Genomic DNA, 26,583 nt, shown 5'->3' on the forward strand with positions numbered 1-26,583 from the left:
GAATCGGACTTCGTTTGTGCTCGGTGTGGGATGGACTGCCACTCTCGGATTGGCCTCATCAGTCACACCAGACGCTGCACCAGGATTGACAACTAGGGCGCAACTCCATAGTCTCCCGAGACTGAAGGATGCCTACTATATATATATATATATATATATATATATATATATATATATATATATATATATATATATATATATATATATATATATATATATATATATATATATATATATATATATATATATATATATATATATATATATATATATATATATATATATATATATATATATATATATATATATATTAAATATGACCGAAAAAGTAAGATTAATAATTCTAACACGAATTTTCTCAAACTTTCATACATTTCTTTTCACCGTTGGTGGTAATTCAAAAATCAATTCTCCAAAATTCATTTTTATTTCTAGTCTGACGCGACACTTGAGCGCGTTTCGTAAAACTTATTACATTTTCAAAGACTTTAGTTTAAACATACACAACTGAATAGAACTTACACATCTCCGATTTGTTTATATCTACATTTGAGTGAGGTGGATGGGGTGAGGTGGTATTCAATAAGGTATTAATTTCATCAACACAAGACAGAACACGAAACAATGGGTATTGAATAGAAGTGATTGTAGAAAGCCTTTTGGTCCATATTTCTTGATGCTTCTGTATTGGAGCGGAGTCTTGAGGTGGGTAGAATATAGTTGTGCATTAATTGGCTGTTGATTGCTGGTGATGACTTCTTGATGTGTAGTGCCTCGCAAACGTCAAGCTGCCAGCTATCGCTGTATCTATCGATGATTTCTGTGTTGTTTACTAGGATTTCTCTGGCGATGGTTTGGTTGTGGGAAGAGATTATATGTTCCTTAATGGAGCCCTGTTGCTTATGCATCGTTAAACGCCTAGAAAGAGATGTTGTTGTCTTGCCTATATACTGGGTTTTTTGGAGCTTACAGTCCCCAAGAGGGCATTTGAAGGCATAGACGACGTTGGTCTCCTTTAAAGCGTTCTGTTTTGTGTCTGGAGAGTTTCTCATGAGTAGGCTGGCCGTTTTTCTGGTTTTATAGTAAATCGTCAGTTGTATCCTCTGATTTTTGTCTGTAGGGATAACGTTTCTATTAACAACATCTTTCAGAACCCTTTCCTCCGTTTTATGAGCTGTGAAAAAGAAGTTCCTATAAAATAGTCTAATAGGGGGTATAGGTGTTGTGTTAGTTGTCTCTTCAGAGGTTGCATGGCGTTTCACTTTCCTTCTTATGATGTCTTCGACGAAACCATTGGAAAAGCGGTTGTTGACTAGGACCTGCCTTACCCTACAGAGTTCTTCGTCGACTTGCTTCCATTCTGAGCTGTTCTGAGAGCTCGGTCGACATATGCGTTAACAACACTCTTCTTGTACCTGTCTGGGCAGTCGCTGTTGGCATTTAGGCACATTCGTATGTTCGTTTCCTTAGTGTAGACTGCAGTGTGGAAACCTCCGCTCTTTTTCATGACTGTTACATCTAGAAAGGGCAGCTTCCCATCCTTTTCCATCTCGTAAGTGAAACACAGCACGGAACTCTGCTCAAACGCCTCCTTCAGCTCCTGCAGATGTTTGACATCAGGTACCTGTGTAAAAATGTCGTCAACATACCTGCAGTATATGGCCGGTTTCAAGTTCATGTCGACTAAGACTTTTTGCTCGATGGTACCCATGTAGAAGTTTGCAAACAGGACACCTAGGGGAGAACCCATGGCGACCCCATCTACTTGCTTATACATGTGCCCATCCGGGCTCAAGAAGGGTGCCTCTTTAGTACAAGCTTGGAGTAGTTTCCTTAGGATATTTTCTGGTATGTCAAGAGGAATACAGGCTGGATCACGATACACTCTGTCGGCTATCATGCCGATTGTCTCGTCCACAGGTACGTTGGTGAACAGTGATTCTACGTCCAACGAGGCTCTTATCCCTGTGGCCCGTGTGCCCCACAGTAAGTCAACAAATTCCTTTGGGGACTTCAGGCTGAAGGCGCAAGGGACATAAGGAGTCAGCAGGCCGTTGAGTCGCTTCGCCAGTCTGTACGTGGGTGTGGGTATCTGGCTAATGATTGGCCGAAGTGGGTTTCCAGGCTTGTGTGTCTTGACATTTCCATATGCATATCCAGGTTTATATCCCCCAATAATCTTTGGCAGGTGGAGTTCGGATTTCTTGGCGTTCACAGTTTCGATCAGTTTGTTGACCTTTGCTTTTAATTCGGCTGTAGTGTCCTTCGTTACCCTTTGGAATTTAGTTTGGTCAGAGAGTATGAGGTTCATTTTCGCCAGATATTCGTCTTTTTTAAGAATGACGTATATTGGCGACTTGTCGCCTCTCCTGACAACTATCTCCTTGTTCTCACGAAGGCTTTTATCTGCCGCTTTGAGCTCGGGGGACAGTATGGTGCTTCTGTAATTGCCTCGATTCTTTCCTCCTTCCGCAATAAGTTCTGCTTGTAAGGTATCTTTGGTAGTGACCTTCTTTTGTGTCTCGAGGTCGAATATGTCGTCCAACAGGATTTCCAACTCCACTTTCCGGGCCATCTCACTCAGGTCTGGACATAACGTGACAGTTTATACCCAGATTTAGGAGAGTGATTTGGTCCTCAGTGAGGTTAATTCCTGCAAGGTTCAGGAAGCAATCTCTTGGTCGTGGAATTGCCATAGGTCTTCCTTTCCTCCATATGTCTACAGGAAAGACTGCTACCAAAATATATATATATATATATATATATATATATATATATATATATATATATATATATATATATATATATATATATATATATATATATATATATATACATATATATATATATATATATATATATATTAGTATATTTTGGTAGCAGTCTTTCCTGTAGACATATATTATTAAATATGACCGAAAAAGTAAGATTAATAATTCTAACACGAATTTTCTCAATCTTTCGTACATTACGCTTCACTGTTGGAGGTAAATCAAAAATCACTTCTCCAAAATTCATTTTTATTTCTAGTCTGACGCGACACGGGCGCGTTTCGTAAAACTTATTACATTTTCAAAGACTTCACAAATACACAACTGATTAGAACTTACGTATCTCTGATTTTATATCTACATTTGAGTGAGGTGGGAGGGGTGATGTGGCATTAACACAAGACAGAACAAGAGGGGATATTAATAGGGTATTAAAAGTATCAACACAAGACAGAACAGAAACAATGGGTATTGAATAGAAGTGTTTGTAGAAAGCCTATTGGTCCATATTTCTTGATGCTTCTATATTGGAGCGGAGTCTTGAGGTGGGTAGAATATAGTTGTGCAATAATTGGCTGTTGATTGCTGGTGTTGACTTCTTGATGTGTAGTGCCTCGCAAACGTCAAGCCGCCTGCTATCGCTGTATCTATCGATGATTTCTGTGTTGTTTACTAGGATTTCTCTTGCGATGGTTTGGTTATGGGAAGAGATTATATGTTCCTTAATGGAGCCCTGTTGCTTATGCATCGTTAAACGCCTAGAAAGAGATGTTGTTGTCTTGCCTATATACTGGGTTTTTTGGAGCTTACAGTCCCCAAGTGGGCATTTGAAGGCATAGACGACGTTAGTCTCTTTTAAAGCGTTCTGTTTTGTGTCTGGAGAGTTTCTCATGAGTAGGCTGGCCGTTTTTCTGGTTTTATAGTAAATCGTCAGTTGTATCCTCTGATTTTTGTCTGTAGGGATAACGTTTCTATTAACAATATCTTTCAGGACCCTTTCCTCCGTTTTATGAGCTGTGGAAAAGAAGTTCCTGTAAAATAGTCTAATAGGGGGTATAGGTGTTGTGTTAGTTGTCTCTTCAGAGGTTGCATGGCTTTTCACTTTCCTTCTTATGATGTCTTCGATGAAACCATTGGAGAAGCCGTTATTGACTAGGACCTGCCTTACCCTACAGAGTTCTTCGTCGACTTGCTTCCATTCTGAGCTGTGGCTGAGAGCACGGTCGACGTATGCGTTAACAACACTCCTCTTGTACCTGTCAGGACAGTCGCTGTTGGCATTTAGGCACATTCCTATGTTGGTTTCCTTAGTGTAGACTGCAGTGTGGAAACCTCCGCCCTTTTCCATGACTGTTACATCTAGAAAAGGCAGCTTCCCATCCTTTTCCGTCTCGTAAGTGAAACGCAGCACGGAACTCTGCTCAAATGCCTCCTTCAGCTCCTGCAGATGTCTGACATCAGGTACCTGTGTAAAAATGTCGTCAACATACCTGCAGTATATGGCCGGTTTCAAGTTCATGTCGACTAAGACTTTTTGCTCAATGGTACCCATGTAGAAGTTTGCAAACAGGACACCTAGGGGAGAACCCATGGCGACCCCATCTACTTGCTTATACATGTGCCCATCCGGGCTCAAGAAGGGTGCCTCTTTAGTACAAGCTTGGAGTAGTTTCCTCAGAATACTTTCTGGCATGTCAAGAGGAGTACAGGCTGGATCACGATACACTCTCTCGGCTATCATTCCGATTGTCTCGTCCACAGGTACGTTGGTAAACAGCGATTCTACGTCCAACGAGGCTCTTATCCCTGTGGTCCGTGTGCCCCGCAGTAAGTCCACAAATTCCTTTGGAGACTTCAGGCTGAAGGCGCAAGGAACATAAGGAGTCAGCAGGCCGTTGAGTCGCTTCGCCAGTCTGTACGTGGGTGTGGGTATCTGGCTAATGATTGGCCGAAGTGGGTTTCCAGGCTTGTGCGTCTTGACATTTCCATACGCATATCCAGGTTTATATTCCCCAATGATCTTTGGCAGGTGGAGTCCGGATTTCTTGGCGTTCACAGTTTCGATCAGTTTGTTGACCTTTGCTTTTAATTCAGCTGTAGTGTCCTTCGTTACCCTTTGGAACTTAGTTTGGTCAGAGAGTATGATGTTCATTTTCGCCAGATATTCGTCTTTTTTAAGAATGACATATATTGGCGACTTGTCACCTCTCCTGACAACTATCTCCTTGTTCTCACGAAGGCTTTTAGCTGCCGCTTTAAGCTCGGGGGACAGTATGGTGCTTCTGTAGTTGCCTCGATTCTTTCCTCCTTCTGCAATAAGTTCTGCTTGTAAGGTATCTTTGGTAGTGACCTTCTTTTGTGTCTCGAGGTCGAATATGTCGTCCAACAGAATTTCCAACTCTACTTTCCGGGCCATTTCACTCGGTCTGGACATAACATGACAGTTTATGCCCAGATTTAGGAGAGTGACTTGGTCCTCAGTGAGGTTAATTCCTGCAAGGTTCAGGAAGCCATCTCTTGGTCGTGGAATTGCCATAGGTCCTCCATATAATGTTGTTAGTTTCTTGATAATCCTTGTTTCAGTGCTGAGGTGATGTTGGTCTGGATATGCGTATGGAAATGTCAAGACGCACAAGCCTGGAAACCCACTTCGGCCAATCATTAGCCAGATACCCACACCCACGTACAGACTGGCGAAGCGACTCAACGGCCTGCTGACTCCTTATGTTCCTTGCGCCTTCAGCCTGAAGTCTCCAAAGGAATTTGTGGACTTACTGCGGGGCACACGGGCCACAGGGATAAGAGCCTCGTTGGACGTAGAATCGCTGTTTACCAACGTACCTGTGGACGAGACAATCGGAATGATAGCCGAGAGAGTGTATCGTGATCCAGCCTGTACTCCTCTTGACATGCCAGAAAGTATTCTGAGGAAACTACTTCAAGCTTGTACTAAAGAGGCACCCTTCTTGAGCCCGGATGGGCACATGTATAAGCAAGTAGATGGGGTCGCCATGGGTTCTCCCCTAGGTGTCCTGTTTGCAAACTTCTACATGGGTACCATCGAGCAAAAAGTCTTAGTCGACATGAACTTGAAACCGGCCATATACTGCAGGTATGTTGACGACATTTTTACACAGGTACCTGATGTCAGACATCTGCAGGAGCTGAAGGAGGCATTTGAGCAGAGTTCCGTGCTGCGTTTCACTTACGAGACGGAAAAGGATGGGAAGCTGCCTTTTCTAGATGTAACAGTCATGGAAAAGGGCGGAGGTTTCCACACTGCAGTCTACACTAAGGAAACCAACATAGGAATGTGCCTAAATGCCAACAGCGACTGTCCTGACAGGTACAAGAGGAGTGTTGTTAACGCATACGTCGACCGTGCTCTCAGCCACAGCTCAGAATGGAAGCAAGTCGACGAAGAACTCTGTAGGGTAAGGCAGGTCCTAGTCAATAACGGCTTCTCCAATGGTTTCATCGAAGACATCATAAGAAGGAAAGTGAAAGCCATGCAACCTCTGAAGAGACAACTAACACAACACCTATACCCCCTATTAGACTATTTTACAGGAACTTCTTTTCCACAGCTCATAAAACGGAGGAAAGGGTCCTGAAAGATATTGTTAATAGAAACGTTATCCCTACAGACAAAAATCAGAGGATACAACTGACGATTTACTATAAAACCAGAAAAACGGCCAGCCTACTCATGAGAAACTCTCCAGACACAAAACAGAACGCTTTAAAAGAGACTAACGTCGTCTATGCCTTCAAATGCCCACTTGGGGACTGTAAGCTCCAAAAAACCCAGTATATAGGCAAGACAACAACATCTCTTTCTAGGCGTTTAACGATGCATAAGCAACAGGGCTCCATTAAGGAACATATAATCTCTTCCCATAACCAAACCATCGCCAGAGAAATCCTAGTAAACAACACAGAAATCATCGATAGATACAGCGATAGCAGGCGGCTTGACGTTTGCGAGGCACTACACATCAAGAAGTCAACACCAGCAATCAACAGCCAATTATTGCACAACTATATTCTACCCACCTCAAGACTCCGCTCCAATATAGAAGCATCAAGAAATATGGACCAATAGGCTTTCTACAAACACTTCTATTCAATACCCATTGTTTCTGTTCTGTCTTGTGTTGATACTTTTAATACCCTATTAATATCCCCTCTTGTTCTGTCTTGTGTTAATGCCACATCACCCCTCCCACCTCACTCAAATGTAGATATAAAATCAGAGATACGTAAGTTCTAATCAGTTGTGTATTTGTGAAGTCTTTGAAAATGTAATAAGTTTTACGAAACGCGCCCGTGTCGCGTCAGACTAGAAATAAAAATGAATTTTGGAGAAGTGATTTTTGATTTACCTCCAACAGTGAAGCGTAATGTACGAAAGATTGAGAAAATTCGTGTTAGAATTATTAATCTTACTTTTTCGGTCATATTTAATAATATATATATATATATATGTATATATATATATATATATATATATATATATATATATATATATATATATATATATATATATATATATATATATATATATATATATATATCCTTTCTCTGGCCTCTAAATTAGATCTCGTATGTGGAATAACTCTCAGATAGGTAGACTCGTTCTTCAGGCTAGTTGGGGTCATAATAGTACTAACCAATCAAGGAAGAGTCGTCAAATTTCTGTGGAAGCTGAAGAAGATCACATTGAGTACTTCATACCCAAGACTACGTTACAAATTAGAGGTACCATCAGGCAGTATCACCGTGACAAGGTTACTGAGGAAAGAAGGACAGAAGAACAAATCTGTGAATCTGTACGCTGGTATAACATGGGTTGCAGCTGGCAATCCCAATCATTAAAGACTAAGAGGAGGTGGCCGCGGGAGAGAATCAGTTATAGCAAGAATCCTTCTTGGATACAAATATCCTTGGAGATTCGGAATGGAAACAACAGTTGAACAGAGGAGTTACAGAATCTGCTGTGAGAGTGATAGACACCGCATTGTCCACTACCTGAGAGAGTGTGGATATATAAGAGTCATTAGAAATATGTGAAGAATAATAAACCCCACAATGTTTGAGTTATAAAAACACTATATGTTAAATATAGACACTGTTTTTAAAAGATCCCCCCATTTTGCACCCGCAAGATAAAGTACGATTTAAAGGGTTGACGAATGTTAATCTTTTTGTTTGAGAAGCTGCTGACTTGAGACAGTTAAGCAAGTCCCAGCTGTGTCTGAGTACAAGTGACAGGATGAACAACTCAGCAGGTTTTCTTCCTATCGGGGAGTGTTGTACATCATGTTATGGCGATATGGCCACTCACAGGATAAATGACTTTGCCCATAAACTCGCCCCTTGGGGCAAAATTTAAATTAAAGATCGGGATTTCAGGATTCGGGGCTTGGGTTCGAATCTCTGACAGGACAAAACATGTTGCGTGTATTTCCTATCACCAAATGGACCTGTTCACTTAGCAGTAAATTTGTTCCCAAGAGTTAATGAGCTTGTCGTAGGGTCGCATCCTGGGGTGAAAGGGTCAGTAATTCGACATTAAGGGGGACCTCAATTTAAGCCTAACATGTATATATTATCTAGCTGGCTGTCCCCTGACACAATAAATTATTAATCATTTTTAAATTATTAATTTTCACTCACTTTCCATGCCAATTTTGTATTTTATGAGTGACCAACCATTGTATGTGAGACGGGAATATTAGGGGAACTTATGGCAAGCAATTAACCTTCGCTCTTAAAACTATTATTACCATCTTGATGTGCTCAATACATTTAAATAAATTTAATTCCCCTTCAATATTTTTAAAGTTTATAAATTTTGTTTACCTTCTTGGAAGAATAAAGGTTTTTTAATTCTCTCCTTGAATGCTTGTACGTCGGTGACAAGAACAGGGGCAGCGCCACATAAAGTGGTGTGCAGTGACGCCAGTGCTTCAGGGGTAACTGTCGGAGACTGGTTCAAGAAGTTAAGCACTGGTGGAACCAAGTGAAGAGTTCCCACCTGAGGGTTGAAAGAAAATTTTGTAAAAAAAAAAAAATCAGATTTTAAAATAATTACACAAATACCAGATGACCGCAATGTCTCAATCAATATAGTATGAAGCTGCCTACATTGTATTAGTTTAGGTGTACTTTTTGTTTCTTATAAATTACTACAAAATTTCAATCTATGTCTTAAATGTTTAGTTAGCTTTAGGCTGACCTGAAGTCAGTGTTAGTGGCTAATGGATGGATGGATAGATAAATGGACTGGTTGGAGATAGAGAGGTCTGGTCAACGCCGGTACCCGTTCTCCTAGTATAAATATAAAAGCAAATATCTGTGCAAGATTGAAGGCCAGACGCTCAGAGCTAGGCTCAATAACCTTGCAGGGGTGGAGGCCAAACGCTCGGACCTAAGCTCAATAGTCTTGCAGGGTGGAGGCCAAACGCTCGGACCTAGGCTCAATAGCCTTGCAGAGTGGAGGCCAAACGCTCGAAGTTAGTCTCAGTAGCCTTGCAGGGTGACTTCGCTGAAGAAAGGCGTTCTATTAAGAGCTATATCTCTAAGAAGCAACCAGACATCAGTGTATCAAGATCCAGGCGTGTAGCATCTCCTCATGACTCAGTTGATCAAGTCCTAGTGTTCAAAATTTCGCAGCCACACACACTAATTCACATTACACACTGTTCAATATTATCCACTTCTCGCATCATACTTGAGAATAACATCCACTTTTCTCATTACACACTCTTCATTACATCCACTTCTCACATCACACACTGTTCAATACCACCCATTTCTATCACATTACACACTTCAATAAGCCACGTCTCACACTACATAATGTGTATAACGCCCACTTCTCACATCACTCACTATTCAATAATATCAACTTCTCACATAACTGGTCAATGACAGATTGTATATTCCTAAACTTAATACCCATGAAAGTAAAAGTAAAATTTTGATTAACAGGTGCGACAACATTCCCGTGTATAGCACTGGTAGTCAAACCAGTACTATATATATATATATATATATATATATATATATATATATATATATATATATATATATATATATATATATATATATATATATATATATATATATATATATATATATATATATATATATATATATATATATATATATATATATATATATATATATATATATATATATATATATATATATATATATATATATATATATATATATATATATATATATATATATATATATATATATATATATATATATATATATATATATATATATATATATATATATATATATATATATATATATATATATATATATATATATATATATATATATATATATATATATATATATATATATATATATATATATATATATATATATATATATATATATATATATATATATATATATATATATATATATATATATATATATATATATATATATATATATATATATATATATATATATATATATATATATATATATATATATATATATATATATATATATATATATATATATATATATATATATATATATATATATATATATATATATATATATATATATATATATATATACATATATATATATATATATATATATATATATATATATATATATATATATATATATATATATATATATATATATATATATATATATATATATATATATATATATATATATATATATATATATATATATATATATATATATATATATATATATATATATATATATATATATATATATATATATATATATATATATATATATATATATATATATATATATATATATATATATATATATATATATATATATATATATATATATATATATATATATATATATATATATATATATATATATATATATATATATATATATGCGGATTTTATATGCGGAAAATCCACAAAGAAATATGAAATGAGGTGAACGTGTCTGGTGTTGACAAAGGCTTTAACAGAGCCGAAACGTTCACCTCATTTCATATTTCTTTGTGGATTTTCCGCATAAAATGATCGATACATATTATGTAAATCAGTGTTTTGATCGTGTCTGAACGGTGAACGTGTCTGGTGTTGACAAAGGCTTTAACAGAGCCGAAACGTTCACCTCATTTCATATTTCTTTGTGGATTTTCCGCATAAAATGATCGATTACACACATAAGGGATAAACATAGGGGCTGCAGAAGGCGTATTGGCCCATACGAGGCATCTCCTATCTAAACACAAATATTAATCCAGTGTAATTGGCCTGTTATGTTGGACATTGTCTTCTGTGTTGGCATCGATATGTTCTTGTCTTGTCCTTACTCTCATGGTGGGTAGAGTAAATAGTTCCGTGATTTGGGTGTTCATGGTAGGTCGCTCTATTCTTATGTGAATTGCCTCAAGAATTTGTAATCTTCTTGAAAGAAGAAGATTACAAATTCTTACAAATAATCTTCTTGAATCTTGGGTTTTGTCTATTATGCAAGTATTCTTGTTCAACATTTCTCTTGTTAGAGTAATGTCATGGGCTTGTCTCATGTGATTCCTAGGGGCACCAGATTGAAGATGGCATGTCAAACGCCTCGTCAGCTTGGTCGACGTCATACCTATGTACTTACATTGAAGGTTACATCCTTCGTAGGGGCAAGTGTACATGTATACAACGCTTGACTGCTGTAGAGGGTTCTCCGTCGGCTTCGGGCTGTTTTTGATAAGGAGTTCGGAAGTCTTCTTGGTTTTGTAGAATATTATCAGGAATATTTATTTATATGTAGAATATTTATTATCAATAATAAAGCGTACTTGTTATGGCAGCTACTGGAAGGTAGTTGTGCTTTCTGGGTTCGAGTCCCACTGGTGGGTGTTGTCCAAAGATTGTATATATATATATATATATATATATATATATATATATATATATATATATATATATATATATATATATATATGTCGTACCTAGTAGCCAGAACGCCCTTTTCAGCCTACTATGCAAAGCCCGATTTGCCTAATATGCCAAGTTTTCATGAATTAATTGTTTTTCGACTACCTAACCTACCTAACCTAACCTAACCTAACTTTTTCGGCTACCTAACCTAACTTAACCTATAAAGATAGGTTACGTTAGGTTAGGTAGGGTTGGTTAGGTTCGGTCATATATCTACGTTAATTTTAACTACAATAAAAAAAATTGACCTCATACATAATGAAATGGGCAGCTTCATCATTTCATAAGAAAAAAAATTGAGAAAATATATTAATTCAGGAAAACTTGGCTTATTAGGCAAATCGGGCCTTGCATAGTAGGCTGAGAAGTGCGTTCTGGCTACTAGGTACGACATATATATATATATATATATATATATATATATATATATATATATATATATATATATATATATATATATATATATATATATATATATATATATATGTCGTACCTAGTAGCCAGAACGCACTTCTCAGCCTACTATGCAAGGCCCGATTTGCCTAATAAGTCAAGTTTTCATGAATTAATATATTTTCTCTAATTTTTTTCTTATGAAATGATAAAGCTACCCATTTCATTATGTATGAGGTCAATTTTTTTTATTGGAGTTAAAATTAACGTAGATATATGACCGAACCTAACCAACCCTACCTAACCTAACCTAACCTATCTTTATAGATTAGGTTAGGTTAGGTAGCCGAAAAAGTTAGGTTAGGTTAGGTTAGGTAGGTTAGGTAGTCGAAAAAACATTAATTCATGAAAACTTGGCCTATTAGGCAAATCGGGCCTTGCATAGTAGGCTGAGAAGTGTGTTCTGGCTACTAGGTACGACATATATATATATATATATATATATATATATATATATATATATATATATATATATATATATATATATATATATATATATATATATATATATAACCTATATATATATATATATAACTATACTATAACCTAACTTTTTCGGCTACCTAACCAAACCTATAAAGATAGGTTAGGTTAGGTTAGGTAGGGTTGGTTAGGTTCGGTCATATATCTATGTTACTTTTACCTCCAATAAAAAAAATTACCACATACATAATGAAATGGGTAGCTTTATCAATTCATAAGAAAAAAATTAGAGAAAATATATTAATTCAGGAAAACTTGGCTTATTAGGCAAATCGGGCCTTGCATAGTAGGCTGAGAAGTGCGTTCTGGCTACTAGGTACGACATATATATATATATATATATATATATATATATATATATATATATATATATATATATATATATATATATATATATATATATATATATATATGACAATGTCAGACCACGGAGGAAAAATGAAACAGGAAATTTCCTTAAGTACTTTCGTATATTAAATACATCTTCAGAAGGTCTGAAGATGTATATTACAGAATTAATATATTTGGACCTTCTGAAGATGTATTTAATATACGAAAGTACTTAAGGAAATTTCCTGTTTCATTTTTCCTCCGTGGTCTGACATTGTCACATTCTTAATCACGTGTTTATTTTCGTGATATACACACACACACACACATATATATATATATATATATATATATATATATATATATATATATATATATATATATATATATATATATATATATGTCGTACCTAGTAGCCAGAACGCACTTCTCGGCCTACTATGCAAGGCCCGATTTGCCTAATATGCCAATTTTTCTTGAATTAATATATTTTCTCTAATTTTTTTCTTATGAAATGATAAAGCTACCCATTTCATTATGTATGAGGTCAATTTTTTTTTATTGCAGTTAAAATTAACGTAGATATATGACCGAACCTAATCAACCCTACCTAACCTAACCTAACCTATCTTTATAGATAAGGTTAGGTTAGGTAGCCGAAAAAGTTATGTTAGGTTAGGTTAGGTAGGTTAGGTAACTCGTGTCCATGATATAGCATGGACACGAGTTCTCTCACATTGACAGTGGCTTGATGAAAAACTCAGACTAACCTCACACTTATCTGGTGCCCTCGGGAAGTGGAGATATTTGAGATGTATATATATCTCGAAGTCTCTACTTCTTTTGTAGGGGTCTGATGGTGTAGTGGGTTAAAGCGTACTTGTTATGGCAGCTACTGGAAGGTAGTTGTGCTTTCTGGGTTCGAGTCCCACTGGTGGGTGTTGTCCAAAGATTGTATATATATATATATATATATATATATATATATATATATATATATATATATATATATATATATGGCACAACTCTCCTAAACACGAGAGTTAAGTATACAACTTTAGAACACTTTCCCACCAGGAGACTCGAACCCTAGCCAGCACAGAAGCCTTCCAGCAACTGGCATAACAGGTACGCCTTAACCCTCTGCACCACCGCTCAGACCCTTAAAAGAGATGGTAATTTCGGAGTATTTAAATCCCCCAAAGATACACACCTCCCAAGAGCACCAGAGCAAGTGAGGGGTTATTTAGACGTTAATTTCATCAAGTCCCTGTTAATATGGGAAGACACAGTGTCTCTGCTTAAGGCACAACTCTCCTAAACACGAGAGTTAAGTATACAACTTTAGAACACTTTCCCACCAGGAGACTCGAACCCTAGCCAGCACAGAAGCCTTCCAGCAACTGGCATAACAGGTACGCCTTAACCCTCTGCACCACCGCTCAGACCCTTAAAAGAGATGGTAATTTCGGAGTATTTAAATCCCCCAAAGATACACACCTCCCAAGAGCACCAGAGCAAGTGAGGGGTTATTTAGACGTTAATTTCATCAAGTCCCTGTTAATATGGGAAGACACAGTGTCTCTGCTTAAGGCACAACTCTCCTAAACACGAGAGTTAAGTATACAACTTTAGAACACTTTCCCACCAGGAGACTCGAACCCTAGCCAGCACAGAAGCCTTCCAGCAACTGGCATAACAGGTACGCCTTAACCCTCTGCACCACCGCTCAGACCCTTAAAAGAGATGGTAATTTCGGAGTATTTAAATCCCCCAAAGATACACACCTCCCAAGAGCACCAGAGCAAGTGAGGGGTTATTTAGACGTTAATTTCATCAAGTCCCTGTTAATATGGGAAGACACAGAGGCACAACTCTCCTAAACACGAGAGTTAAGTATACAACTTTAGAACACTTTCCCACCAGGAGACTCGAACCCTAGCCAGCACAGAAGCCTTCCAGCAACTGGCATAACAGGTACGCCTTAACCCTCTGCACCACCGCTCAGACCCTTAAAAGAGATGGTAATTTCGGAGTATTTAAATCCCCCAAAGATACACACCTCCCAAGAGCACCAGAGCAAGTGAGGGGTTATTTAGACGTTAATTTCATCAAGTCCCTGTTAATATGGGAAGACACAGTGTCTCTGCTTAAGGCACAACTCTCCTAAACACGAGAGTTAAGTATACAACTTTAGAACACTTTCCCACCAGGAGACTCGAACCCTAGCCAGCACAGAAGCCTTCCAGCAACTGGCATAACAGGTACGCCTTAACCCTCTGCACCACCGCTCAGACCCTTAAAAGAGATGGTAATTTCGGAGTATTTAAATCCCCCAAAGATACACACCTCCCAAGAGCACCAGAGCAAGTGAGGGGTTATTTAGACGTTAATTTCATCAAGTCCCTGTTAATATGGGAAGACACAGTGTCTCTGCTTAAGGCACAACTGTGTCTTAAGCAGAGACTTAACTGTGTCTGTGACTGTGTCTTCCCATATTAACAGGGACTTGATGAAATTAACGTCTAAATAACCCCTCACTTGCTCTGGTGCTCTTGGGAGGTGTGTATCTTTGGGGGATTTAAATACTCCGAAATTACCATCTCTTTTAAGGGTCTGAGCGGTGGTGCAGAGGGTTAAGGCGTACCTGTTATGCCAGTTGCTGGAAGGCTTCTGTGCTGGCAAGGGTTCGAGTCTCCTGGTGGGAAAGTGTTCTAAAGTTGTATACTTAACTCTCGTGTTTAGGAGAGTTGTGCCTCTGTGTCTTCCCATATTAACAGGGACTTGATGAAATTAACGTCTAAATAACCCCTCACTTGCTCTGGTGCTCTTGGGAGGTGTGTATCTTTGGGGGATTTAAATACTCCGAAATTACCATCTCTTTTAAGGGTCTGAGCGGTGGTGCAGAGGGTTAAGGCGTACCTGTTATGCCAGTTGCTGGAAGGCTTCTGTGCTGGCTAGGGTTCGAGTCTCCTGGTGGGAAAGTGTTCTAAAGTTGTATACTTAACTCTCGTGTTTAGGAGAGTTGTGCCTTAAGCAGAGACACTGTGTCTTCCCATATTAACAGGGACTTGATGAAATTAACGTCTAAATAACCCCTCACTTGCTCTGGTGCTCTTGGGAGGTGTGTATCTTTGGGGGATTTAAATACTCCGAAATTACCATCTCTTTTAAGGGTCTGAGCGGTGGTGCAGAGGGTTAAGGCGTACCTGTTATGCCAGTTGCTGGAAGGCTTCTGTGCTGGCTAGGGTTCGAGTCTCCTGGTGAGAAAGTGTTCTAAAGTTGTATACTTAACTCTCGTGTTTAGGAGAGTTGTGCCTTAAGCAGAGACACTGTGTCTTCCCATATTAACAGGGACTTGATGAAATTAACGTCTAAATAACCCCTCACTTGCTCTGGTGCTCTTGGGAGGTGTGTATCTTTGGGGGATTTAAATACTCCGAAATTACCATCTCTTTTAAGGGTCTGAGCGGTGGTGCAGAGGGTTAAGGCGTACCTGTTATGCCAGTTGCTGGAAGGCTTCTGTGCTGGCTAGGGTTCGAGTCTCCTGGTGGGAAAGTGTTCTAAAGTTGTATATATATATATATATATATATATATATATATATATATATATATATATATATATATATATATCTATATATATATATATATATATATATATATATATATATAAATATATATATATATATATATATATATATATATATATATATATATATATATATATATATATATATGTCGTACCTAGTAGCCAGAACGCCCTTTTCAGCCTACTATGCAAAGCCCGATTTGCCTAATATGCCAAGTTTTCATGAATTAATTGTTTTTCGACTACCTAACCTAACTTTTTCGGCTACCTAACCTAACTTAACCTATAAAGATAGGTTACGTTAGGTTAGGTAGGGTTGGTTAGGTTCGGTCATATATCTACGTTAATTTTAACTACAATAAAAAAAAATTGACCTCATACATAATGAAATGGGCAGCTTCATCATTTCATAAGAAAAAAAATTGAGAAAATATATTAATTCAGGAAAACTTGGCTTATTAGGCAAATCGGGCCTTGCATAGTAGGCTGAGAAGTGCGTTCTGGCTACTAGGTACGACATATATATATATATATATATATATATATATATATATATATATATATATATATATATATATATATATATATATATATATATATATATATATATATATATATTTATATATATGTCGTACCTAGTAGCCAGAACGCACTTCTCAGCCTACTATGCAGGGCCCGATTTGCCTAATAAGCCAAGTTTTCATGAATTAATGTTTTTTCGACTACCTAACCTAATCTATCCTAACTTTTTCGGCTACCTAACCTAACATAAGCTATAAAGATAGGTTAGGTTAGGTTAGGTAGGGTTGGTTAGGTTCGGTCATATATCTGCGTTAATTTTAACTCCAATAAAAAAAATGACTTCATACATAATGAAATGGGTAGCTTCATCATTTCGTAAGAAAAAAATTGAGAAAATATATTAATTCAGGAAAACTTGGCTTATTAGGCAAATCGGGCCTTGCATAGTAGGCTGAGAATGGCGTTCTGGCTACTGGATACGACATATATATATATACATACATATATATATATATATATATATATATATATATATATATATATATATATATATATATATATATATATATATATGTCGTACCTAGTAGCCAGAATGCACTTCTCAGCCTATTATGCAAGGCCCGATTTGCCTAATAAACCAAGTTTTCCTGAATTAATATATTTTCTTTAATTTTTTTCTTATGAAATGATAAAGCTACCCATTTCATTAAATATGAGATCAATTTTTTTTATTGGAGTTAAAATTAACGTAGATATATGACCAAACCTAACCAACCCTGCCTAACCTAACCTAACCTATCTTTATAGGTTAGGTTAGGTTAGGTAGCAGAAAAAGTTAGGTTAGGATAGGTAGGTGAGGTAGTCGAAAAACAAATAATTCATGAAAACTTGGCTTATTAGGTAAATCGGGCCATGCATAGTAGGCTGAGAAGTGCGTTCTGGCTACTAGGTACGACATATATATATATATATATATATATATATATATATATATATATATATATATATATATATATATATATATATATATATATATATATATATATATATATATTATTAAATATGACCGAAAAGTAAGATTAATAATTCTAACACGAATTTTCTCAATCTTTCGTACATTTCGTTTCACTGTTGGAGGTAAATCAAAAATCAATTCTCCAAAATTCATTTTTATTTCTAGTCTGAAGCGACACGAGCGCGTTTCGTAAAACTTATTACATTTTCAAAGACTTTAGTTCACAAATACACAACTGAATAGAACTTACGCATCTCCGATTTTATATCTACATTTGAGTGAGGTGGAAGGGGTGATGTGGCATTAACACAAGACAGAACAAGATGTGGTATTAATAGGGTATTAATTTCATCAACACAAGACAGAACAAGAGTATTAATAGGGTATTAATTTCATCAACACAAGACAGAACACGAAACAATGGATATTGAATAGAAGTGTTTGTAGAAAGCCTATTGGTCCATATTTCTTGATGCTTCTATATTTGAGCGGAGTCTTGAGGTGGGTAGAATATAGTTGTGCAATAATTGGCTGTTGATTGCTGGTGTTGACATCTTGATGTGTAGTGCCTCGCAAACGTCAAGCCGCCTGCTATCGCTGTATCTATCGATGATTTCTGTGCTGTTTACTAGGATTTCTCTGGCGATGGTTTGGTTGTGGGAAGAGATTATATGTTCCTTAATGGAGCCCTGTTGCTTATGCATCGTTAAACGCCTAGAAAGAGATGTTGTTGTCTTGCCTATATACTGGGTTTTTTGGAGCTTACAGTCCCCAAGAGGGCATTTGAAGGCATAGACGACGTTAGTCTCTTTTAAAGCGTTCTGTTTTGTGTCTGGAGAGTTTCTCATGAGTAGGCTGGCCGTTTTTCTGGTTTTATAGTAAATCGTCAGTTGTATCCTCTGATTTTTGTCTGTAGGGATAACGTTTCTATTAACAATATCTTTCAGGACCCTTTCCTCCGTTTTATGAGCTGTGGAAAAGAAGTTCCTGTAAAATAGTCTAATAGGGGGTATAGGTGTTGTGTTAGTTGTCTCTTCAGAGGTTGCATGGCTTTTCACTTTCCTTCTTATGATGTCTTCGACGAAACCATTGGAGAAGCCGTTATTGACTAGGACCTGCCTTACCCTATAGAGTTCTTCGTCGACTTGCTTCCATTCTGAGCTGTGGCTGAGAGCACGGTCGACATATGCGTTAACAATATATATATATATATATATATATATATATATATATATATATATATATATATATATATATATATATATATATATATATATATATATATATATATAATCTCTTTCAAGAGAGATTGAGCCTGCTCTACTCTACATAAAGTTACTTATATACATACAACAATAAGATGCTACCTTCAAGATACGTCTACCAGTAGCACAAAACGTTTTGACCAGGAGGCAAACGTACCCAAAACTCCCCCCTACTCCACACTCCCTCCTGCCGGCACCGTCATCAACCAGCAAACTACCATTCCCTGCCTGCCTGCTTCTGATTGGTGACCTGCCGACTGTACACCTGCACCTCTGCACTTCAGCGCCCTCTACTTAGTCGATGTCTGGGCTGGAACCAGTCATTGAAATTAGAATATCTCGTGCTCTCAAACTGTGAACAACTAACTGATATACGCTCTGTCTATCAGGTGGATGTTTCTCAGCTAGCGCTTTATCCTCAGCACCTGTTTAATCACTTTTCTGTCTTTATATTATAGAGTAACGTCATTCCTGTTCTTAATTTTTATGTTATATTTTTTATTTATTTATTTATTTATTTATTTATTTATTTATTTATTTATTTATGCATATACAAGAATGTACATAAGGAATGTGAGGATACAAATATGGTAATTACAGTCTTGTAAAGCCACTAGCACGCGCAGCGTTTCGGGCAGGTCCTTAATCTAAGAAAATTTTAAGGAGGTAAATACTTGCAAAAATTATAGACAAAAAAATGATAACAGATTACATGAAATGAAAAAAAAAAGATGATAGAAAATTGTAGGTACAGTATATTAAAGCACATATGTAGCTAAGATTGATTGCAATGACAGCTTGAATGGTAGTTGACAAAAAAATTGGTAGGCACAATACAGCAGAAACAATATAAGATTGATTGCAATGACAGCTTGAATGGTAGTTGACAAAAATTGGTAGTCACAATACAGCATATGGCTAGCACATAAAAGAAGACAGCAATGAACACAATGATAAGGTTGTTTGATATTACATAAAAATTAGGAGATTGGGTAACACTAGGTACAGAGCAAATTTAAAGCTCAGTGTAGGAAACTAAGAAAATGAAGTTAGGTACTTTTTGGTTTTGCTTTTAAATAAGGCAAAAGTTTTACAGTTTTTCAATTCACTAGGGAGTGAGTTCCATAGACTAGGTCCCTTAATTTGCATAGAGTGTTTACACAGATTAAGTTTGACCCTGGGGATATCAAAGAGATATTTATTTCTGGTGTGGTGATAATGGGTCCTATTACATCTGTCCAGGGAGAGTTTCAGAGCATGGTTTGCATTTAAGAACAGGGTTTTGTAAATGTAGTTGACACAAGAGAATGTGTGGAGGGAGTTAATATTTAGCAAGTTTAGGGATTTATACAAGGGAGCTGAGTGTTGTCTGAAAGCAGAGTTAGTTATTATTCTGATAGCAGATTTTTGCTGTGTGATGATGGGCTTAAGGTGGTTTGCAGTGGTAGACCCCCATGCACAGATACCATAATTAAGATAGGGGTAGATTAGTGCATAATATAGTGAGAGGAGAGCAGAGTTAGGAACATAATATCTGATTTTGGAGAGTATACCAACTGTCTTAGAGACTTTCTTAGTTATGTGTTGAATGTGGGTGCTGAAGTTGAGTCTCTTGTCTAGGAATAGGCCAAGAAACTTGCCATCATTTTCATTACTGATGTTAATGTTGTCTATCTGTAGCTGAATTGCATTTGATGATTTGCTTCCAAATAAGATGTAGTAAGTCTTTTCGATGTTTAATGTTAGTTTGTTCGTTGACATCCATAAGTGGACTTTTTTTATTTCATTATCCACAACATTATTTGGTGTATGTGGGTTGAGGTTTGAATAGATAAGCGTAGTATCGTCAGCAAACAATATAGGTTTGAGAATATTAGAGACATTAGGCAGATCGTTTATATATATAAGAAATAGAAGAGGTCCTAAGATGCTGCCCTGTGGCACTCCAACGGTAATTGGTAGAGTGGAAGAAGTTGTATCATTGATGGTTACATATTCGTGTCTGTCACTAAGATAGTATCGGATGTAGTCAAGGGCAAGGCCTCGGATTCCATAATGCTGGAGTTTAAGTAAGAGGTAGTTGTGATTAACAGTATCGAAGGCTTTTCGTAGGTCAATGAAGAGTCCAATCGGAAACTCATTTTTTTCAAGGGCTGAGTAGATAACGTCAAGGAGACTAATGATTGCATCGTTGGTGCTCTTTTGGGACCGGAAGCCAAACTGGCAGGGGCTGAGTATGTCGAATTTTACGAGGTAGGAATAGAGCTGTTTGTAAATAATTTTTTTCAAATATTTTTGATAGAATGGGTAGATTTGATATTGGTCTATAATTGTTTATGTCCGCCGGATTGCCTCCTTTATGGACTGGCGTTACTCTTGCTTTTTTGAGGATATCAGGGAAGGTGTGACACTCTATAGATTTGTTGAACAGTAGTGCTATGGGTGGGGCAAGGGCATGGGAGGCTCTCTTGTACACAATGGACGGAATTTCACTGGTGTTCCCTGCCTTGGTTTTTAGAGAGTGTATGATGGACACAACATCTGCCGGGCTGATTGGTGAAAGGAGAAGAGAGTTTGGATATCTGCCTGAGAGATATGTGTTAATATGTGTCTGAGTCTGTGGGATTTTACTGGCAAGATTAGCACCAACCGATGAAAAGAAACTATTAAATTCATTTGCCATTCCTAAATCAGTTGACGGTATATCCCCATCCTTGTAGAGTTTTATTTGGTTATGTGAGTGTTGTTTAGTTCCTAGGATACTAGAGATAGTTTTCCAAGTGCTTTTCATGTTGCCTTTTGCTTCATTGAATCTATTCACATAATATGCAAGTTTTGCCTTTCTTATGATACTGGTAAGCATTGATGAGAACCTTTTAGCTACTTCCTTTGAAACTAGGCCAATCCTAACTTTCTTTTCATATTCATGTTTCTTGTTGATTGAGTTGAGAATGCCACTTGTGAGCCATGGATTGTTTAATCTTTTGTCAGTTACTTGCTTGGTAAGAAGGTGACAATGAAGGTTGTAGAGGCTTAGAGTTTTGGAGAGGAAGAGGTTAGCTAATGAATTTATATCATGGGTATTATTGAATTCAGAATCCCAGTTAATATTGTGAAGTGCCTCTGTAAGATTGTCTAAAGCTGATTCACTGTGTAGCCTAAATGGAAGTTTCTTGCTTTTTGGTGGTGTTATGTCCATGTTCGCTATGAGAAAGGTAGGATAGTGGTCAGTTGTTCTGTCGTAGATTATACCAGATACAAGGGGAGCTGTTATGTTTGTCCATATGTGGTCCAAGGTAGTGGCTGATGTTTGAGTGACTCGGGTAGGTTTGGTGATTGTGGGGATTAGCATACAGGAGTTCATGCTGTTAAGGAAATAGTCAACTTGAGAGCAATTATGTTGACCCAGGTCAATATTAAAGTCTCCTCCCAGAATGATGTGGTTTTTGTTGAGATTGTTGTTTATAATAAGATTCCTTAGGTTGTCTGAGAAAGAAGCTATGTTAGTATTGGGAAATCTATAGATGGCTCCAATAGTCAAAGAGGATTTAAGGGATTTAATTGTAAACTGAGCAAAAGTATATTCACAGTAGTCATCTCTGTCACTAATAACACTGTTGCAGATAAATGTATCTCGGTAATATATAGCTGTGCCACCACCTTTTTATTAGGCCTACAGTTATGAATGGCTTTATAACCAACTAAGTTGTAGAGTTGGGTATAGTCTTTATTTAGCCAAGTTTCTGTTAAAATAATGAACAATAGGTTCATTATTTTAACAATAGTACCTAGTGTTGTGAGTAGTGCATTTAAATCGTCAAAATGTTTACCAAGTGATCTAACATTTTGGTTATAAACTGATAGATAGGTGCTATTTTGAAGTTTGTTTTTAGCCTGGTGTGCTGTGAAATACTTGCAATAATGATGATCAATGTGCTGGTTGGTGTAGATATGAGACAGAAGATTTTGATCAGGATCAATATCAGTGTGCATAGAGATGCAGAGGGATCACGATACAAGATACACGATAAAGCAAAAACACAAGAATAAAAGCAAATACAATAAAATAGTAACAATTTAGAAGTAAAATAAAGATCCAATAGATAGCCAGGGAGGACACAGAAGTTACATAAAATAAAAAACAAAAAATCAGTAGAGACTGACAATATAAATGTAAAATAAAAAATAATAAGAAAAATAATAATCATAAAAAAATGATCTTGAAGATAATTAGCTTAGTAATGGTTAATTAACAGGGTAATAAAAAGCCCTAGGTTTAGTGACAAGGGGATTAAATAAGAACAAATAATTAAGAGTATAAAACAGGCAAAGATGACAGACAAAAAAATAAAATAAAAATAAAAATAAACACCTTTGGAAAGGAAAGGCAGAGCTTAAGTACACTTTGGTTGTATGTGAGACTACAAATTATGTTCTGGTTATTCAGCTGATATCCCACAGTCATCCAGGAAAGAAGTGAGGTGTGCCTCAGTGGTTATGACATAAGTTTTTCCAGAGTCAGTCTTCCTAGCTATTATTTTACCATCGCGCACAAAACAATGTTTAATAGCAGGGGATCTTTTGCAAATTCCACGTAGTTTAAATAAGAGATTTTGTCTGAATCTGGTTAGACATTCGTTCACATAAACATTGGATTTCCTAGCGACTGCAGCAGTGATAAGGTCTGACTTGCGGGAGCAGCTATCTAACTTCACGCGTATCCTTCTGTTGTTTGTACCAGATGATTTGGTACCCACTCTATAAGCTGACTTAATGTCTCTTGCTTCGATTGAATAATTCAACTTAGTACGCAATTCCTGGATCACGATGGAAGTACAGTCTTCTCTGTCAGTTTCATGGGGAAAATCCTGTGATGAGATGATGACAGAATCAAGGAGCTTAAGTTGGTCTGATTCGTCTTGGGTTGTAGTGTGTTGCTGTTGTAGGGAGTTAAAGTGGTTCTCTAACTTTTGTAACATCTCTTTTGACTTGTTTGTTTGCACTGTACATAGCCAAGGGATTCTTTTTGTTCATAATTTGTTTTCACAGTTAATTAAAGTTCCATTGTTCATACTATGTGTTTTGCATGTCTTCCCTTAATTTATCACAGACAACAGTCAAGCAATCTATCTTTTTTTTTGTATGTGTGACTAGGCATTGACACCAGCCATTAGGAGGACTGCCGAACATCTACACTCCTACACTTTCCCGTCACATTTAATGGGGGCCTGTCCGGGAGCCTCACTCAGGTACTAGTACTAGAACATCAATATGTGGTAACTGTACTTGGCTTTGATACAGTTGCTTTTCAATATTTTCATTACTTTTAATATTTATATAGTGCTGTGTGTATTGTGCATTTCGAGAGTAGCATATTGTGAGTGTTGGATAACTTTGGAATACGTGGTGACTGGAGGCCTCAGTCATTCTCTTAATTGGTCATCCCTCCCTCCGTGTTATTACTCGTGTTTTCCACCTTTTGTCCCTAGGATATTTCTCAATTTCAGACAGATCATCATTTTGGTACCCTGGTACTTTGGTTTGTCTTCGGGTCAAAGCACCCTATATTCTGCAATCCGACCGACAGAGGATACAGAGGGCCATAGTTTCTCTAGCACGGACTACGTTGCTGAGTTGGGACCTCAACAGCAGTTCTCGTCACCAGTAGACACTCGCACCCCTGCACGTCGGTCAGAGATGATGATATTTACTCAGGTAGGGAATTAACATTCTTTTTTCAGAGCACAAAGTTCGCTAATTCTGTAAATATCATATTTCATTTAGTGGGAAAACCCTTGCTTCTGTCCTATAGAGACTCGGCAAGGTATGCCTACATTCTTGGACTACCTTATCCACTTTCGAAACAATTAAATGTTTCATTTGTTTTAGAAACTATCAGTTTCATTTATTTAGTAGGATTTTCTTGCCCTTATTCTCTTACATTGAGTACTGGGTAAAAGATTTCCTGCGCTTTTGATTGACTAATCATTTTCCCTACTAAAATTAACGTTAATTGTTAACGATTAAAATTCCACAGGATAGTTACCAGTTGCCACATTATCCTGTTACTGACACTTACCATATCGCAAGTATTCGTTGTACATTTATTTGCTATCTTTCAACAGGTTTCGTCTCCAAGCTTTTCGTAATGATCCAGCAGGTGAAATAGGGAACTTAATTCGTGCCAAGAAGACCGAATTACAAACTCTTGCACACGAGTATCAACTAGATGTTCCCCATGGAGCCAACAAAAATGACTTGCACAATTTATTATTGGATCACCTCTTAGATGAAGGGAAGATTGACTCTGAAACTCACGAAAATTATTCTATTGCAGATAGACATGCTCTGACAACTATGAAACTAAAGCTCGAACTTGCAAAGATCGAGCGGGAACAACAAAAAGAAGCTCTACAAATGAGGGAAAGAGAGGCGGCCCTAAGGAAAGAAGAACAAGAAAGAGAGGCGGCCCTAAGGAAAGAAGAACAAGAAAGAGAGGCGGCCTTAAGGAAAGAAGAAGCGGCTCTAAAAGAACGCGAGATGGCCCTAAAGAAAGAACAACAAGAACGCGAGGTGGCCCTAAAAGAACGAGAGGCGGCCCTAAGGAAAGAGGAACAAGAACGTGAGGCGGCCCTAAAGAAAGAACAACAAGAATGCGAGGTGGCCCTAAAGGAACGCGAGATGGCCCTAAAGAAAGAAGAGACGGCCCTACTCCAAGAGCGTGAGCGAGTACAGCTTGAAGCAAGACAACGTCACCTGGAGATGCAACGCGAGTATGATAAGAAGCAAGACGATATGGCTATAGTATGTCGTTAACAAGAACTCGCGTTGGAAACTACACACCTCACTCAGCGCCAACAAGCTACCGCCAGTCTTCCTATAAGTTTCAATGTCTCCCATACAAGTAAGTTAATGCCACCATTCGTTGAGACAGAGATCGATGTCTTTTTCACCACTTTTGAGACCCTAGCTAAAAAACTTAGCTGGCCTGCAGATCAATGGTCTACCCTTCTCAGAGTGCATCTCACAGGTAGAACTGCAGTTACTCTCAGTACCTTAGCGTCTGAGAATGACTACCAGACCCTGAAGCAAGCAGTTTTGGACGCCTACCTTCTCTCCACCGAAAGCTACAGACGAAAATTCCGTGATTATCTAAATGCAAGTACAACCACCTT

The 26,583-nt window shown here is 37.2% G+C and overlaps 1 protein-coding gene across 5 annotated transcripts in view; it reads right to left on the bottom strand.

Moving 5' to 3' along the window:
- The window catches only part of LOC123774144 (uncharacterized), a 270,075-nt gene that overhangs the window by 83,930 nt on the left and 159,562 nt on the right, over positions 1 to 26,583 (bottom strand). For 4 of the 5 annotated variants that reach the window (XM_069312674.1, XM_069312675.1, XM_069312676.1 and 1 more), the window contains one exon: positions 8,637 to 8,811. The exons of the other annotated variant lie outside the window; for it this stretch is intronic. In XM_069312674.1, coding sequence (XP_069168775.1) covers positions 8,637 to 8,811 — 175 coding nt within the window. The remainder of the gene's footprint in view (positions 1 to 8,636; positions 8,812 to 26,583) is intronic. 5 annotated transcript variants of the gene reach the window in all.

The sequence above is a fragment of the Procambarus clarkii genome, chromosome 73 (genome assembly GCF_040958095.1).
Source record: "Procambarus clarkii isolate CNS0578487 chromosome 73, FALCON_Pclarkii_2.0, whole genome shotgun sequence".
Lineage (NCBI taxonomy): Eukaryota > Metazoa > Arthropoda > Malacostraca > Decapoda > Cambaridae > Procambarus > Procambarus clarkii.